Below are 18,354 nucleotides of genomic sequence, written 5' to 3' on the forward strand. Positions count from 1 at the left end.
TTTGTGTTCATTATTCAAGAATCAAAACATTCATGATATTATCATCTTATTGTCATTTGAAAGAATAAAAATGTATACACTCAACCTCCCACATAATTGAACATCTTTTAGGTTATTTAAACAAATCAGAATAAAAAATTAAAATGCTTGGACAATTTCCTGATATTCAAATTACCTCAGGTTTGCTAGAGCTATGACCTTCCACTTTTGCTTTCGGAAGTGCTTAATAAACAACTATTCTCATATATATTGTTTATTTTTGTGTGTGGCGAAAAATAGCGTTCGCGTTCGCACCACGAGCAAAAATGTTTTTCCAGCTCTCAATCTTTTCTAGTTCTCGGCCTACGGCCTCGGACTTGAAAACCGATTTCGAGCCGGAAAAGTCTCATTTTCTGCCCTAGGTGCGAAATATACTATTATATGTTTTTATGTTGCGCATTAACGGCGAAACGCGGTAATAGATTTTCATGAAATTTGACAGGTATGTTCCTTTTTTAATTGCGCGTCGACGTATTTACAAGGTTTTTGGAAATTTTGTATTTCAAGGATAATATAAAAGGAAAAAGGAGCCTCCTTCATACGCCAATATAAGAGTAAAAATCAGACTATAGAATTATTCATCATAAATCAGCTGACAAGTGATTACACAGATGTGTGGAGAAGCCAGTCTATTGCTGTATCTCCATAAGGTCTATAGTTTCAATCAGGTACTTGTGGATGAGAATACTGCGTGAGGTCTACTGTTCACAGAACTACTAGTATAATAGGATACCGTGGCTTCTCCCAAAAGTAACTTTTCCATCTCATTTTTTCCTTGATCTTGATCCATCACGAACTGCCACATTTGTTACAGTATACACAGAATGTCAGCCACCTCTCATCACATCAATTTGCAATTCGGTAATGAATTAAGTATGACAAAATAAAGAGAGGCATTCAACAAGAACTGTCTTTTGAACCTCATTCAATTGATTTGGAGAATATTTGGAATTAATGGAAATCTAATGGGTATTTCGGCAACATTTTTTTACTACTCCTCGTCAATTCGGAATCCTACGCTTATATGTTCCATTCAATTATTAATGATGAATTTTTTATTGTTCAGGCAACGTCCTGTAGATACAGGTACTTGAATATTGTCGATTGCTCTGGTAATCCCAAGAAACTCCTACAAATTCCATCAGGATTATACGATCAAATTTTGTGTTTTTCTCTGACATAGACAACAATTAATTGCATTCATTCATTTCCTTAACTGTTCTCAATTTCGGATGAGAAGTTACGGTGATGAAATTACCAACGGCAGCGGTAACCATTTTATTTTTAGAATAAATTTGAAAAATAAATTTCTCAAAAGTTGCGGTGTCTACTCGTTTTGTGACTTCTTTCACCTCCTCATTCTTCTTTCTTCGTAGACTCCTCTTCCCCCTCCCCCTCCTCCTTCACCCAATTTCATAACGTGATTATCATTTCTTCGTGAGCGGAAAATTCCACCGTCGAGAGTAACGAACTAAACGGCTCGTGATTCATTTTCCGAATACAATTCTGCGTTTTCCGTCTTCTGTTTTTCCTGTAAGAGAAGAAAGCATTAATCAGAAAGTTTTCTGGGTTTTCCTCCGTGAACGGGCGGTGAAAATCATCACAGGACAGGCGGGCAGATGCGTAGTGTCATAATTTGGAAAGACTAAATTGTGTTCACAAATTATGAATCGTGTTGAAAAGTTCCCGTGTTTTATTTGGAAAAAGGTGTTTTACTAATCAGGTTAGCCAGCGAAAGTTCTCTGGATTGGATTTTTTTGGTTTTTAGGCCTACTAACCTTTTGTAAAACAAACAGGATAGCATGCCATTCATTTGTTGAAAACATGTTCCAATTATTGCTAGTCCTCAACACGCGCTCCTCTGATTGAAGTCAATCAGAAACCGTTATTTGAAATTATTGTTGATCCATATAGATTAACCCGTGAATTATAACCTATTCCACGAATATTGTTAGTTTAGTTTTTCTCACCCCTTTCATTTTAAGAGTAATTGTGCATGATTTATTATAGGGAATTACTTGTGCCCTTGTTATATTCTTATAATAAAACAAAACTAGTTTCAGGCATTTATCCCGTTTCCAAGTGTCATGATTACAATTTGTTATCTTTTTTGTCAACGGAATGCAATTAGTTCTTATCTTCTTTACTCTCATCCCACTTTTATCGAATACATTATGCATTCCTCTCAAATCATTAACCCTAGAGAGATAATGATCCAAAATAAGCGCTTTAGGGACCATGTGTGAAATTGAATCACTATTTTTTGTTTTATTATTAGTGTGAATTGTTTTTGATGTCATACAGTATGTAACATATTTTTGACGCTGTTTCAAGGAGAACTGTTGGGAGAGCCTTAAGGGCCGTACACACCTACGGATTTGGCTCGCGGATTTGGCCTGTCTTGGCTCGTGTCCTTGAACGACTCGGAGCAAAATCACTACACACTAGTAGTAAGCAACACGAGCCCGGCCTGCCCTACTTTTCAACGCTATCCAAACCACCAAAATCTAAATCGTCCAATAATGGAGATACAGGAGTTTCGATTTCAGATTTGAATTCAACGACCCCAAATTCTCTAAGTTTAAGTCCCATTTTCGAAAATACCCGAAAACAAGAGAGTTATGACTGTTTTTAATATAGCTTTCTATCATCATAGTAAAAACGTACTAGGTTAATAAGATAATAATTTTTTTGCTCACAAATGGACAGGCAAAGGTTTTTAGTGTTTAAACACTTAAAAGTTCATTTCTAAACATGAACATTTTTAAAACTTTTTTTATTTTAAACTTTGAAAAGTAATCCAAATATGAAATCAAAAATCAAAAAACTTCTCCCATTATCACGTAATAAAATAAAAGGTGAATAAATTTCTTCATAGAAATAGAATTCTTCATTTATAAGTTGGATAGACTGTTTTCTTATCCATTTGTATATTTCTTATAAATTTATGACATCCGAAGTTAAATAGTGTATAATACTGTAAAAGTATTATTTGGCCAAAATACTAGTGCTGGTTGGTTTTATTGAAGAGTCTTCAAGTATACAACCGGCAACTTAGGACAAAAAAGAGGACAAAAATACCAGAGTACATATTTGGTTCAGGCTGAATAAGAAGCAAATAAATAAAGAAACAAGGGTTTCTGAAGGGTGGGGAAACATGCATGCGCTTTTTGAATTCAACTCTGACCATTTTCACTTCCATTTCCTCCTTATTAGTTATCTGTCTCTCTCTCTCTCTCTACACACACACACACACACACACACACACACACACACACACACACACACACACACACACACAACACACACACACACACACACACACACACACACACACACACACACACACACACACACACACACAAACAAACAAACAATCACTCTCTCTTTCTCACACAGACACACACCAACTTTTAATTCACACAGCGTAGCAGTAGATAGAGAACTGAACCTTTCTCTCGGTTTTTGCCTGCCATGTGTTGAATATTTTTTCATGGAACTATAGTGACTTCACTACTGGCACTCTTGAATGCATTGTGTCAAATTCAAGCCTGGACCTCGGAAATAAAAAATACTGTAAAACCTCAACTTTAATGTTATTAATGAAGAATTCTATTTATATATGAAGAGTTTGGTTGAACCCATAGCAAGAAAGTACAAGTACTGTACAATAATAATACCAGTGTTTCCCCAAAATTTTTATTAGCTGTAGAATAAACATATTTCAATTTTTATGCAATAAAAATGAAAATATTTTTATATTATTTCTGTCTACTTGTGTGAAATTTTATTGAGGAAGCTGAAATTAAATCACAATTTTTTTGTCTCTATTTTGACAGGATAATATCATGTACACTGAATATAATAGGAGGTAAGGATAAGTATAAAAGGACGTATTAGGACATAATCTATAGAAAAATAATATATGTTCTTAGTCTGGCTAAATTTGTACTTATAAACGATAGTAATGTGTGTGTTTATCCAATCACTGTAGGCTACCACTGGTTTACTGCTGAAAATGCCTCGGGAAAAATCCGTGAGTGTGTAGGTGATTTTATTGCGAGCTGAGCCAGGCCGAGCCGAGCCAGGCCAAATCCGTCCAGAGCTACTGGCGCGGCTCGGCTCGGCTCGGCTCGGCTCGGCTCGGGCGAAATCCGTGAGTGTGTAGGAAGCGTGTAGTTCCCAGCCGGAAGCGTGTAGTTACCAAAAATCGAAATCGCATAAAAATCGAGATAGCAAAATTTTGATTTCAGATTCGGATTCAGCGCCCTCGAATTAGTATAATAGTTCGCCGGAGCTCTAAATAGTCGAAATGTGATCACTTTAACTCTGTGAACTCTCGTGAACTCTGTGAGCACTTTAATGTTATTAATGAAGAATTCTATTTATATGAAGAATTTGGTTGAACCTATAGCAAGAAAGTACTAGTACTGTACAATAATAATACCCCAAAATTTACAATAGTGTTTCCCCAAAATTTTTATTAGCTGTAGAATAAACATATTTCAATTTTTTTTTTCAATAGAAATGAACCTAGTTTTTTATTATTTTTGTCTACTTGTGTGATATTTTGTGTTTTCTAAAACGCTTTTTTGTTTACATTGATTTGGCATGCTTGCTTACTAAACCCTCTGATCATAGTCTAAGCGAATGCTATATACGCAACTAATTTGCCACAAGGTGTCTGGCTAATTCTCAAAATATATGGCTCGACCGATTACTTAGGTCGCCGACTAATAAATACCAAAGAACCTAACCTCAAAATAGTTTATATTTTATATTGTTGAATAAAGAGCAATAATACTTTTATTTTCATTTGGCTGTTCAAAATCATAGCCTTGAGGGCCGTTATTATCTAATCTAGACTGTTGACACCGTATCTGGTGATAACAATACAGCTGCTTGCTCGAGACCTATCAATTTCCTTCCATTACCAGATTTTGGGGAATACCCAAAATTATATTCTTACAAAAGACAATAAATATTGAAGGAAATCATATCGTTGCTCAAGTCAACAAATCATATAAATGTTTGTCGATTAGTTTCTTGCCACAGCGGATTGAATGCAATATAGTTCAACAGCTGAACATAATTCTGCCTCACTCCCATTTTCATTATCGACAGACGACAAAATTGTCAGCTGTTTTTCTTTTAAGGATAAATTATCATTTTCGTGTCCATCAGCGAGTTTTCCCAGGAATTAGATCCTGTGCAATCAAATTTTTATATCAAGAACCTCTTATATTGCAAATTTCATCAAAATCGTTAGAGCTGTTTCGAGATCCGTTGGACATACATAAATATATAAATAAATACCCACAAAAATGAATAAATGAATACATATATACACAAATTGATCGCTTAATATAATAGGATAAGATGTCCTCAACGCCCAAACCTACCAAACAAAACCTCATTAAATTATTAGTCTGATTGATGTCTAGTACAAAAATCAGAGCCCTTATATCTAGTATCTACCTCTCCTGCATCTATATTTTGTGGAGTCAACCAAATCAGTCATAAGAACTGTGAACTGTTAAAGCGGCCGACGTTTGCAGCCATCGAAAGCAGAGAATTGTTTGAGCTCCTACCTCCTAGAAGAACTGGTAAGAAACTGGTGTTACTTTTCTTTCAGGAGTCACAAAAAATATCAAATCTATTCAAAATCTTTGCTCTACCGACTGCGGCCAAGCAGGGCACATGTGACGTCAAAAATAATGTTAAATATTTTATCAACAGAGTATATGAAACATTTCAAAGTTAATAATTATTTTACAGTTTCAAATGATTAGTGAGTATTATTTTGTTATTCAATTTGGTTTGTAAACAATCTAAATTCGAACTTTTTTGTTTTCGAATGTTTTGACTGAAAATTTCACTTAAATTCAAAAGTGTATGAAATATAACCTACGTTTTGGACTTTAGAGTTTAAAACAAAATTTGGGAAAGATACAGTTTTGGGCTGTGCCTGTTAGTCCTTCCCCAATCATTTTAAAGAACATATTATTGTGTTCTGTGTATCAATAAATAAAAATTATGCTTCTATGCTTTTGGACTCCAGAGAGAAGCTCGGTGCCCCGTTATTCGAATATAATAAGAGTATCACTGAGATATATTCAATGGATAATACATTCATAATTGAGGATATGTATCTTGGCATGCTAAGATAAAAAGGATTTCAAGTAAGCCCATGAGAAATATTCAGAATAAAAAATAAGGTAATCTTGGAAATAAGATCAGAAAATAATTTGGAATACCATAACGGCATAACCTTTAGCATTCAAGGAATTAATGTAAATATAAAGTCTTAGTTCAATAGTTCATTGTACGACGAAGCTGCAACTAAAATTTGGCTCTTCTAAATGCCAAGCTACATTTTTTGTCAACGATAGTAATTATTTCCATATGCATTTCCACAGGTCTTCTCAAAAATGTGTTCCTCAGTTCATTCATGTAATAAAAATAAACTGCTTAGTGTTTCCAAGCGGCGGAAACTTTCTCCAAACAAGCATTTGAACTCATTCCAAGCTATTAATATTATTTGTGTCGCTTATTTTCGTGTACGACTGCTCAGCTCTAGCCTGAGGCAAGCACTAGACATATGGAGTCAGACTGCTCTAGCAATTGGATAGTTTATTGAAATTTGAGTAAATTGTGAGCTGGCGCGTATCAGGATAGAAATTAGAATTCAGAATAGAAAGTATCTGCTGATTGTGATTAGTCTGTTGAAAATTACTAACTGAAAAAAATTTCCGAGCTGTTTCAAACTCTTCCTAAATATTAATCAATTCTTCTAAGATCTTGTGTTTTTGATTACGTTCACAGAGTTCCTTGTTGTAATCGTACACGCATTGTTGTAATCATATAGATATAGGTTAAATGAAATGTTTATTTATCTAATAGATAATTTGAAATATCAGTCTAGGTCTAGAAAACCGACTTCATTGTTTGAACAAAAAGCAAAACAGTTATCCAGCGACACGTTGTGGAGCCAGTGAGTATAGAATGTATATTATATTCCATACTCACTGAGTGGAGCGCGATCCAATAATTTTGCGAAAGCAAGTTTTATGCTGGAATTATTTACACACAAAATTCTTCTCACAACTGCAGTATTGGACTACAAAACAATAAATACAATAAAACATCATGTATTGTCGCCACTGCCACTGTTGAGATTATGAACCTCAGCCAACTTAGATTATTGTAATGATTTCTTAAATCTAGCGAGCCGTAAAGTAAAAAACGTACAGAACATGCTTAGGGAGCATATAAGATGAACGTTTAATGCGTATGCGCAGCAAGCGTAGAAAGATTATGGGGTTTCCTACCCCAAAATAAGTTATTTACAATGAGTTCTCGGTACTTAGAGAAGTGTTCTACGAGAAGTTGTGGAAAACCCTATTTATTCGGATTTGTTTTCTCAGATTTTGTTCGATGTATTTCAGACTTTCGGTTTGCAAAATTTTATCTGTAGAATTGGATCCTTCAAGTGATTTTGTTTCATCCACACTTTACCCAATAAAAATATAGTTTGTTTGATCAAATAATTGAGTTTACTCCTCCTAAATTACATTATTTTGAGTAACAAAATTTTTCTGGACCAAATTATCATTGAAACATTTCCATCAGTATTAACAGTACTGGAAATCGTTGCAGATCACTCCTAGAATAGATCAAGAAACTTGAACATACATTGACCGAGATATCAATGTAATTCAGTCATGTATTTGTATGATCATGTTATTCTCTGCAATGTATGCGTCCGCTCCTGATGTATGCTCACCTTGGCAACTATTTCCACATTAGCGTCCATGTGTCGTGTCACCCATGATACCGCCCGACCCTGCAATTGACCCAGTTCAACTTCACCCATAGAGAGCTCAAACATGTTATTGGGGATGTATTTGAACTAATTAAACCACAACTTACATGACTCAATTCAAGCAAGGGCCAAAACTATTAATAATGATATTTGAATATTAAGAAATCACTCAAACCTCTCTAATACCTATTCCTATTAATGAAGGAATGTTGATGAATATTTACTCGCTATAATATGCTTTCAATTATTCGATACATTCAGAACATCAAAATTCTCGAATAGAATGGAATGCATATCGATCGCATATTAGTCGATGTTGCGTGAATTCCATACTGGGTATTGCACATCTGCTCTTATGAATAATTCAATCGAAATTAATGGCCTTTCAAATTTACCGGCGTATTGTTTATGGCACTTTAAGCACCATGTTCATATCCTCAATATCGCTGATTTACAGCAGGTTTGCAGTATTGTTGCGTTCATTTATCGAAGCCTGAAGAAATTCTTATGTTTACTGAGTGTAATGTACAACAATGATGTTAGTTGAATTGGGCCATATATAGCTCTTATAGCTTGATTTTTTCATTCAGTAGTAAATATTTAGTTATATTTTCTCCTATTTTTCCAAAGAGTAGTGAGTGTTGTTTATTTTGACTGTGGAATGATTTTCAACGCTACACGTCTCTAATTGTAGCAGCAATCTGTGCCCTTAACGTGAGTTTCTTTAGTAAGAAGCAATAAGCTAATAAATGTATGCTTTTTGCCTACGTTGCAAACGCATATGCGTTGAAAGTTTCTTCGACAAAACTATATGAGTATAATTACCTCAATTGCTTTGCTGTAAGCTTTCTATTTTAATCCTCTCAAACTATCATTGGAATTCTCGATAGCGAAACCTGACAGCGATAGTGTGGTTGACGATTAATCCCCTGAAGTACTCTAATAAATGGGGAACTCATTGTGTATGACTTCTTATTTGGAGGGACATTATATATATTTACACCACGAACAGGGCACACGGCCACCATTCATCTTAATAAAGTCGACTTTGAAAATCCCGCACCAAAGACAAAACATGGGTCGGGGGCTTCTCTCCTTCTCCTATTCCTCCTCGCTCTCATCCTATTCCTTCCCGAACTCCTCCTTCGTGTCTCAACCCTTTCTTTCTCTTCCTCCTTGTTCTTGTTCGTTACCACTCTATCCTGAGATTCTTGGCACTTGGCTTCCGCCTCATAATTCACCTTACCCCCTCCCCCTTTCTAACATTGACTTATCTTCCTCTTTCTATTTATTCTCCTAGTTCTCCTCCTTTTCTTCAAACTCAACTTCTTCATACTCTTTCTCCTACTACTCCTCTAGTTCCTCCTCAATCATTCTCAAAATCGAATTTTATTTTCCGGCTACTCTCCAGCTTAGCCTCTACACCACCTCACTCACTACTGTATTTATACTTATACTGTATATGCAACGAAAATAATCCAGACTTCTATATCGACCATAGTGTGTGCCCAATATTACGTGTATATTTCATGTCTGCTTACTTTGGACTGGATGTTTATTTCTTTTTGAAAACCATCCTCTCTCTTCAGCCCTCTATTTGTTCTCCTCCTTTAGCCCTGCATCTCCACCTTCTCCTCAACCACTTGTTATTGCTTTCCACTTCACACGCGTTTTTATTACGTGTCTCGTAAATTTTGCCTAGTTTCAATTCAACAAGCTCTCCTTAATCTGGTCTGACGTTTTAAAAGCGCTTTCATGCGAGTGTAGTTTTTGGAAAAAAGCATGCATTCTCTCCTGTACTCAATTATTATAATAGTATTATTGTAATTTTATGCAATTATATATATTTTTTTGTAAACGTATGTAATAATCCTCATGATTATCGTTGAATGTACAATGTTCATCAAATTTAATTTTTCTCTGTGAACTTCAAAGACATTTTTCATTAACTACTCGGAGAATGTAGCTCACTATAGATTCAAGTTTAGTCTTGAAGAAAAAGGAAAACCTGTAAAGAATAGTCTTTCTTCAAATTTTAATATAAACATTGATTTTAGATTGTTTACACAGTAAATAAACCCCCTTAAATTTTCAATTAAAAATATAGATCACTTTCACTCCTAGTTTAACATGAGAATCGTTTTGAAAATCATGGAATAAAAATTCATTTCATGAGAATTATCGTTTTTCCCTTGTTTTCTTGTAGCCTACCACTGCTAACCATTATGTTACGCTCAACAAGAGCAGTTCATGAGACTGCATTTTCAGCAAAATGAATTCCAATGAAAAAGCTATGATTTCATGTTATGTCCATGATTTTAGTTGTTCTCTGTACAGAGATTTAGATATACACAGTATATTAGACTTTGGACATTCAAAACAATTTCCATTTTAGTATTTTTTCTTAGTAATCATTCTAAGATTTTACTGTCATATTATTGTTAATTTGAGCTCCTGACAAGTAGTGATGTTTGATTTATTTTCAGTATCAAAATATGAATTACTCTGAAGTTCAGTGTACTCAAGTTGATGAAAACAGATTGAAAATGGCTCTCAACCACATTCCTAGAACTTTGAGGTAACCCAAGTATACTTATGGCAGTGAAGTCGACCCATACTCGTCTTAATAGTCCTCGAGTAGTACTTGAAGTAAACTTCACTTGAAGTGCATGATTGTCTTCTGGACTTTCCACTTTCCAAGTCATGAGCGCTACAATTCATTAAGTGTTCTCTTGAAACTCTGAAAGTTTAGAATTGTTCATGGAAATCCGAGTGTCTTCACTAGAATGGAATATCTGCTCTGTCTTGAAAAGCCCCTATCTGATGAGATATTTCCCTGGTTTGTGGTAGAGGTTTCTCTTGCAATATTACTTAAAAATGGAGATCATTTTCAATTCTTTAATCTATCTGCTAAGTTGGGAAGCTTATTAGTGATTCGAGGTTATATTTCATTGTTGTATGAACGTCTCATCAATATTTTGGGAGGATACTGTCACTCCGGTATAAGACAATATTGTATAATTGGAATAATACCAAGGGTTAAAACTGTCCCTCTTCCGAGTATGGGTAAACAACCTATAAAATGCAATTCAGTATTCATTCCAATTCAACAACAATTTCCAATCCAAGAGTATCCACTGTAACTAGATATTGAATAAGTAGATTAATTTATCCGATCAACACAATAACAATAAACAGAATTAGACTTAAGCAGAATCATTCCCAATAGTATAAATTAAAGAGAAGTTGAGTATTGTATTAAAAGTTGAGTATAAAATGACATGAAGTTCAAAAATAGGAATAAAAATAAAAATTATCTAAAGAATAAGAATGAGTAACGGCAATCCTCTCAATATTCAACTAGCATTGCAGAATAGGAAAATATTGCCAAGTAATCAATGGGGGGGGGGGTTGATTGTCATTTAAATTATTGAACAAATTAAAAGAGATATTCATTCTCCTTGAATTGTTCTGTCATAATCATTAAGTCATATGAAAATTAGTTATATCTTCAACACAATCAATTATTATTCTCCATTTGTTGTCTCCCATTTAAATGAAGTATTAGCTTGAGATTAGGATTGAAAAGTTGTTAATAAACCAATGGTTGCTGAATTATTATCATTCATTTTATTGTTAAATAAGAATGGAAGATGAAGTTTGATAAAATATGTGCAACTACAATAATGTATTATCAAGTTAGCAATTATGTACATCATTGCTCAAATTTTGTACGTCAACAAATGTTATGAAATATCTTACACTATACATTAAGCAATTTAATAAATTAGAAATCCTACATCAAGTAATTTCAAGTACTAAATCACTAAAATAGAAAACTACTTTACTAACGCCTCGATGAGCCAAGACCTTTTTCTCTTTGACTTGTTTCATCACAAACTTTCCTCTGTCAGACATTTTATCTGTGTGAGAGGGACTTTCGTCGTCGAACGACTGAGTGACCACTCAACGGCTAAATTCTCGATTGACTAAGTTTGAAAAACTCGTTCAGCGTTATTTGAGTGCGCTACTAAATTTGTACTCATTCTGTGAACTGTGAGCCTGGGTTGCATCAAAGGACTATTAGAGGACTATCAAAGGACTATATCGGCTGCAGGCCTCTTGTCCTTTGAGTTGATTGAGGAGTTTGGTTCTCTCCATGGTTTATGCGGGAAAAGGCCGACCCCATTGAGCAAATCAAGGCCTGAAATAATCGATATTTAGCTTCCGGTCTGAACATCCCCACTGTAGTGCGTGTTCTATTGAACTACAGCTTTTGTGAGATGATGATGATGATGAGTCAACTTTGAAGTTTCCTGTTTTTCGGATATTTATAGAGTATTGATTGGTACAAGTATATTTTCGGTCTCTATTTTTTGTTTTGGTACAAGTCGTTATTTGTTTTTCAGCTATTTATTCGGTGTTGAAACGACAAATAGGAGGCCTATGAGCCTTCAAACTGAATTTTTCCATTTTGGTAGTAGCTATTTACTATTTTTCAACAGCTTTTACTCACCTTATTTGTTCAATATTCATCAGTCTTCCTCATAGAAATGAAAATCCTACAATACTATATTTCCTCGTGAAAAGATAGGAAGTATATTTTCTCTCAATTATTGTTTTTCCATCTATTCTTCGTTCTAATAATATTTTCATGAAAACACGTACTATATTCATGTGAAGTTTGTTCAGGTTTTTCCATCTCTTAAGACGTTAATATTACAGGTGTACAGATGAAAAAGTCTGCAAAGAAATTTAAAGTAATGAATGACTTCGTAATGAATTTTCATTTCCGAATAAGACTGTTCCTCCTGATGATAAAATTTCAAATGACTTTACTACAAACTAATTACTTTGTATGCCATTCATATTTTCTTCAATGTTCTCGCTGCATCTTTCTTCATTCCTTTAGAATCCTGTCTTGTATGTTTGTGCTTTTGATAGATGCTAAACTGTGTCTTCAATTTTTCATCTAAAAGTTCTCTTTGATACTTTCTATGCATTTGGCAAACAATTTTTTAATGTTATGATTATATCACCAATGAAGTGTAAAATTCACAAAATTGGTGAAATAGTTAATGCAGAGATTGAAAAATAGCACAATTTTTAATTTTGCAGAACTTGAGATTTGTCCAGGAGAAATGAAAGTTGAGAATGGAGGCGTAGCGAATGGCAAGTGAGAAGTAAAGTTTGTGAAGGATGAAGTAAATTGTTAATGATGAATGATTTGAGTTCATCTTTCAGGTGCCAGAAATGACGAGAGACAGAGAAACCATCGAAGGGAGAATTACAGGATGCAGAAAGCTTGATGAAAGAGATGGCTGCTGCAATGAAGAAAGAGAGAAAGAGAGCGCGTGCGAAAGAGAAGAGAGAGTGAGAGGGATTGAGCAAGAGAGTGTGAGAACCACTGGCAAACAGGAAGTGGGATAAAGCACTGGAAAATTCAGTGGAACTGGGAGAAAATCAGGTGTGAGAGAGAAAAGAGATTTGTTGATTTTTGAGAGCAAGAGAAAGAGAGGAATTGTAGGTGACCCGTGTGAAATTAGCGCACAACTCCCATCCCATCGAATAATTAAAAATTGAATTTATCCTCGCCAGAAAATGCTGTTGATTTATAGTGCAATCGTTTTCACACTTATTGGAGTGATTAATTCCAGCTAGTCCAAGTCCAATGCAGTTCATTGTTGCTCCCAACCATTCTCTGGTTATGGGCTTCTATTCTTCAACCTCTGAATCAAATTTATGTTCTTTTCACAATTACTGCATCAAACTAGTCCAGTTACACATTTTTTTGTGTGATAATGGGTAAATAACTTATTTTTTCAGTTCATCAACCTGACTTAGCTCTTTTAAGTACTAGGTTGGTTTCAGTTGGAGTTGAAATTGAAAAAACTGAAAATTCACCTATACAACAAATCTATATTTCTGTATTCATTTTTCAAATCTACCATGAATTATCTTCTAAATCCACTTTTTATGAAGAGACTGAAAGGTATCATACCTAGGGCTTTTGGTATGAGGTATATAAGGTATAATTCGTACCTCCTGATCATATGTTTTTCCTTAACGTAAGGTGGTTTATCAGTTTCAGGAGAATATGAAGTTGAATAACAGTTCCAGGTTAGCCTATGAGCTTATACTTTTACTTTTACTTTACTCACTTTATGTGGCTCTACAGTCCTGGGTGGACCCTGGCCTCCTCTACATGACGCCTACATACATCCCGCTCTTGTGGTCCCTGCCGCCAGTTTGCCACACCTAGCACACGGAGATCTTCCACCACATCGCTGATCCATCTTCTTCTTGGCCTTCCTCTTTTTCGGGTGCCCATCATCCTTTCATCAAGCAGCTTTTGTGGTACTCTTTCATCACTCATTCTTACCACGTGACCCAGCCATTCTATTCTTTTTGCTTTGATACACCTTAAAATATTTCTTTCGCCAATTGCTTCATCAATCTCATTGTTAAATCTGGCTCTCCAGTTTCCTTCAACGCAGACCGGTCCCCATATCCTCCTGTACATATTTCTCTCAAAAAATGAGCTTATAACCTGATAATAATACTTCCAACATCAAATTTATCAAAATAGAAACCATATAACCTCGAAATCCGAAATATTCATCGATTCATTATTGTACTTACTTACATGATAAGATTTAGTTGAGTAACTTCAGTTTGCCAGTTGTAGTGAAAATCGCTATACCTTTTATGCAATGAATATATTGATACTTGACATTCGTAGTGGAATACTATTGAAAAATAGCTTCTCCATACAATTTATATTATTTGAATTCCTTTTGATTCTACTTCCTGGAATCCTTTGAATTGGACCATATGAATTCAAATGGTCTACCAACTAGATTGGAATTCTCCTTCAATTTTTTTAATTGTGAGAGATTTCATACGCCTTCGAATTTATGTAAATACTCCATTGCTCTGATAAATCCACCATAAAATTAAGTTTGCATTCCTCTTTTGTGACTCTTACATCATATTTCAATTTTTTCTAATACTGTTTTTACTTACAGGTGAGTGGAATTGAACATGGCGATTCAATAAGAATTTATTTGGAAAGCTTTCCGAATTAAAGCTGTAATCACAAATATGGAGCTCTACAAGCTGGATCCAGGTTGGTTATTGGCATTTTATCAAATTTATTAACATTCATTTTCCGACTGAATTGTGCTTAATAATCAAGAGATCGACAGGCAAGGTAAAAAATACTTGAAATCCACTCAATTCAATCCACACACTCTGAGTTTGTCTGAGGAAAAGTATACGTAGAGACTGGAAAGAAACTCAAAACTCAAGATATTTGAGGTAGAATATGAAATATATGACTATATTGAGGAGATTCACATGAGTATTGGTGATATTGTTCGTATTTATCCAAGTGTTCCACCAAGAGAATTCTTGGTAATTTACAAGGAAATTTCAAGATATTTCCTTCTCCCTACGTACTAGAGCTCAGAAATTTACGTTGATCGTTTCGACTTAAATTTGTTGAAGTGTGCTCGAGTTTAAATTGGCACGAATTCCGAATTGTTGCAGTGATTTTATGTGGGGGTTTGGGAGGGGGTTGTAGTGTAGCTGGTCCACCGAGCAGATGAATGGAGTAAAGCGCGCGTCTTTTAAACGCACGATTTGCCGCTATTAAACCGCGCCTTTATTTCCGTATTATTGCCGCTACTTCCAACGTTTAAGCTCGAATCTTTTGTAAGACGCTGCTCTTTTCAGAGCGTTTGGCGGGCTTTTAAGTTCGACTTAGCGTAAAGTTCGCACAAACCGGCAACCTTTTGATTCTCTTGAAGACGCTGATTAAAATTCAACGCTGCTTTTCAAGCTCACTGCGTGCTTCACTGTATCGGTTTCCACGAAAATGTTTTCCACATAATCGACTCGAATTTCCACTCTCTTGTCTTGAATACCTATGTATTTCATTTTCACGTACATCTGCTCCATCACAATATACAGTAGTTGTGAGTTATATATCACTTTCTACTCGACAATCAATTCAGCTTTAAAAGTAACAGTAATAAGATAGGATACCATATGAACAAATTTAATAATATCAAGTGAAGTTGTATAAAATGGAAACCTGCTAATGTGAAAACTTAGTAGGAACCAGGGTTCAAAGTCGAATTCATTTATACGCCATGAAAGTAATTACACATTAATAAAAAAAATATTATAAATTACAATACGGCACTACCAGCAAAGTACAACTTGTGCGCTGGCAGGGACTTCGAACAACTATGATAAACATGTAAGTGTTAATTAAGTGTAATGTAAGTGCCAAGTAAAAGTTAATTTAAATGTGTTAAGTGATACAGATTATCCTGACCATTTTCATCAAATCATGATAGTTCGACTGCAAATGGTTTGTAAACTTACAAAAAGACAGACTTTGAAATCGGCTTTGTTATTTTAATGTTTGAATAAAGCTTCAAGCTTTGACATACCTGGTTTAACTGGGTACTCTTGAACTATTTCCATCCCAATTCTTGATAACCTCAAACCGTTTGTTAATTTGTGTACCTAGCAGATAAGTAACTGTTTATTAGGTTGAAAGTTTATCATTTGATGGAAGAGCAAGAGGCTCTCTTCATACATAGTATAGCATAGCATGGCGGCCGCCGAGTGGATAGGGAAAGCCTCATTCATCATGCCAGTCATCCCCCCCTACCTATCTCCACCCTTTATTCGCAGTCATTAATCATTGCCTTTTCACTTCTAACATCAAATTTTGGACGTAAGCTTTAAAAAGTGCGCACCGACTCCATCATTTTACGTATTTCGATTTATACAAAGCCTTTTTTCGCGTTCCTCAGACGATCTTTCGCGGAAAAGCGCCATTCCGTTGCCAGCAGTCGTTTGATGAAGATGATGAAGAAAAATGGCAACACAAAAGAAAGATAAGGGTGCAGAGAAGAAGAATGAAGGTAGGGTAGAGGAGGAGGAAAGAGTGGAGAGGAGGGAAGGGTATGGAGAATATAAAAAATTGAGAGAAAATGCGTTGGAAATGGTAGTTGAATTGAAAGCATGAATATTGAGTAATATGGTTTGGGGGATGATAGAGCTATTCTTCTCCGTTCAGACACCTACATTTCTTTTGGAAAAGGGATACCATAAGCGGAGGAAAATGAAGTCTTTCAGTAGAAATAATATCAGATTACTTATGATTGAACGTTTTATTTATTTTCAATCAAATTTAATTATATGCTTACTATACCAAACACTAAAGACACTCATCAGAACTATGGAAAAGATCATGAAGTGCCATTTTAAAGACTTATATTCATAATTAGACTTATTTTTGCGGTTTTTTTCAAAATGCTATTATTTCAAAGCCCAATAACATCAGGAAATAATAAGGTATTAATGTACAAAAATTACATCTATTCTAATAAAAAATCACTTATTTGTAAATATATTGTGAAAGGGTAGAGGTTTCTTTATGAAGCTATTTATTTAAGAGGCTATCTATCTGTAATAACAGTTATATGTTTGTTATGCTGTACTTGCTACATTCATTTTTCAGAAATTACAAGTTTTCAGCTTCATTGATTGATATAGAAATAATTAAAAGAGGTATATTGTTGGTAAAGTGAATAATGAAGTCAAATTAAAAGTTTTGAAATATTGAGAATAGAATGATACCGAACTGCTCGGGAATAGAATATATTTTACCTTATTGAAATACTACAGGCAATTATTAAGCCTTCAATGAATAAATAAAATGTCCCTGGATGCTCAGTTTTAAATTTTCACGAGATACATTCCCCTGCATTGCATAATATCGAATTTAGCAGGATTCAGAACTCCCAAGTGACCTCCGATTTAGCATTTTATTGATAACACTCAATAAAGATAGCTACCCTCCTTTTATCAGTGAATTTGATGTAATTATTGATAGAGGATTGGGTATATTGACAACACCTCTTTTATCAGACCCTGAATTTGCAATTTTCATTATTTGTTATGGTTCTGCTGTTTGCTACCCTTGTTCTATGAAACCTTGTATTTGATTAAATATTGATAGCATGTCTAGTGTTGTGGCAACCCATCTTTTATTATTTGAGTATGGTATCGACCCAACAATGGAACAGAACAGTGCACTATCATGACATCTGTGACTCACAGTACTGAGCATATTGATCGTATTTTTGTAAATGTGACGTAGTAGTGGTAGCATGAGGGGTTGAGAAGGGCCAAAGGACGTCGAAAAAGGGTTTAGCCCTTTGACAACAGCTCGAAGGGCTGGATTGGCCAGTCGAAAGTGATGTGTTTTTGCAATAGCTTTGCATGATGTGTTGGGCTGTTGGGGAGCCCTCAGCCCTCAGCCCTACAGTCACAGCTGGCTCCCAAACATACACTGACTATACTATACATAGCACACTGACTCCAATTAGCAAGCGCCTTTCCAATAATTGAGAAACATCTCACTCTTCAACGAGTCTGATTTTTAAACTTAGGCGCCTTGTATTGTT

The 18,354-nt window shown here is 35.0% G+C and overlaps 1 protein-coding gene across 4 annotated transcripts in view; it reads left to right on the plus strand.

The window, feature by feature from the left end:
* The window catches only part of LOC111047353 (decorin), a 309,650-nt gene that overhangs the window by 132,860 nt on the left and 158,436 nt on the right, over positions 1-18,354 (plus strand). For 2 of the 4 annotated variants that reach the window (XM_039430647.1, XM_039430648.1), the window contains one exon: positions 14,893-14,993. The exons of the other annotated variants lie outside the window; for them this stretch is intronic. In XM_039430647.1, the coding sequence (XP_039286581.1) occupies positions 14,969-14,993 (25 nt within the window). In that variant the 5' untranslated portion in view covers positions 14,893-14,968. The remainder of the gene's footprint in view (positions 1-14,892; positions 14,994-18,354) is intronic. 4 annotated transcript variants of the gene reach the window in all.

The sequence above is a fragment of the Nilaparvata lugens genome, chromosome 6 (assembly GCF_014356525.2).
Source record: "Nilaparvata lugens isolate BPH chromosome 6, ASM1435652v1, whole genome shotgun sequence".
Taxonomy (NCBI): domain Eukaryota; kingdom Metazoa; phylum Arthropoda; class Insecta; order Hemiptera; family Delphacidae; genus Nilaparvata; species Nilaparvata lugens.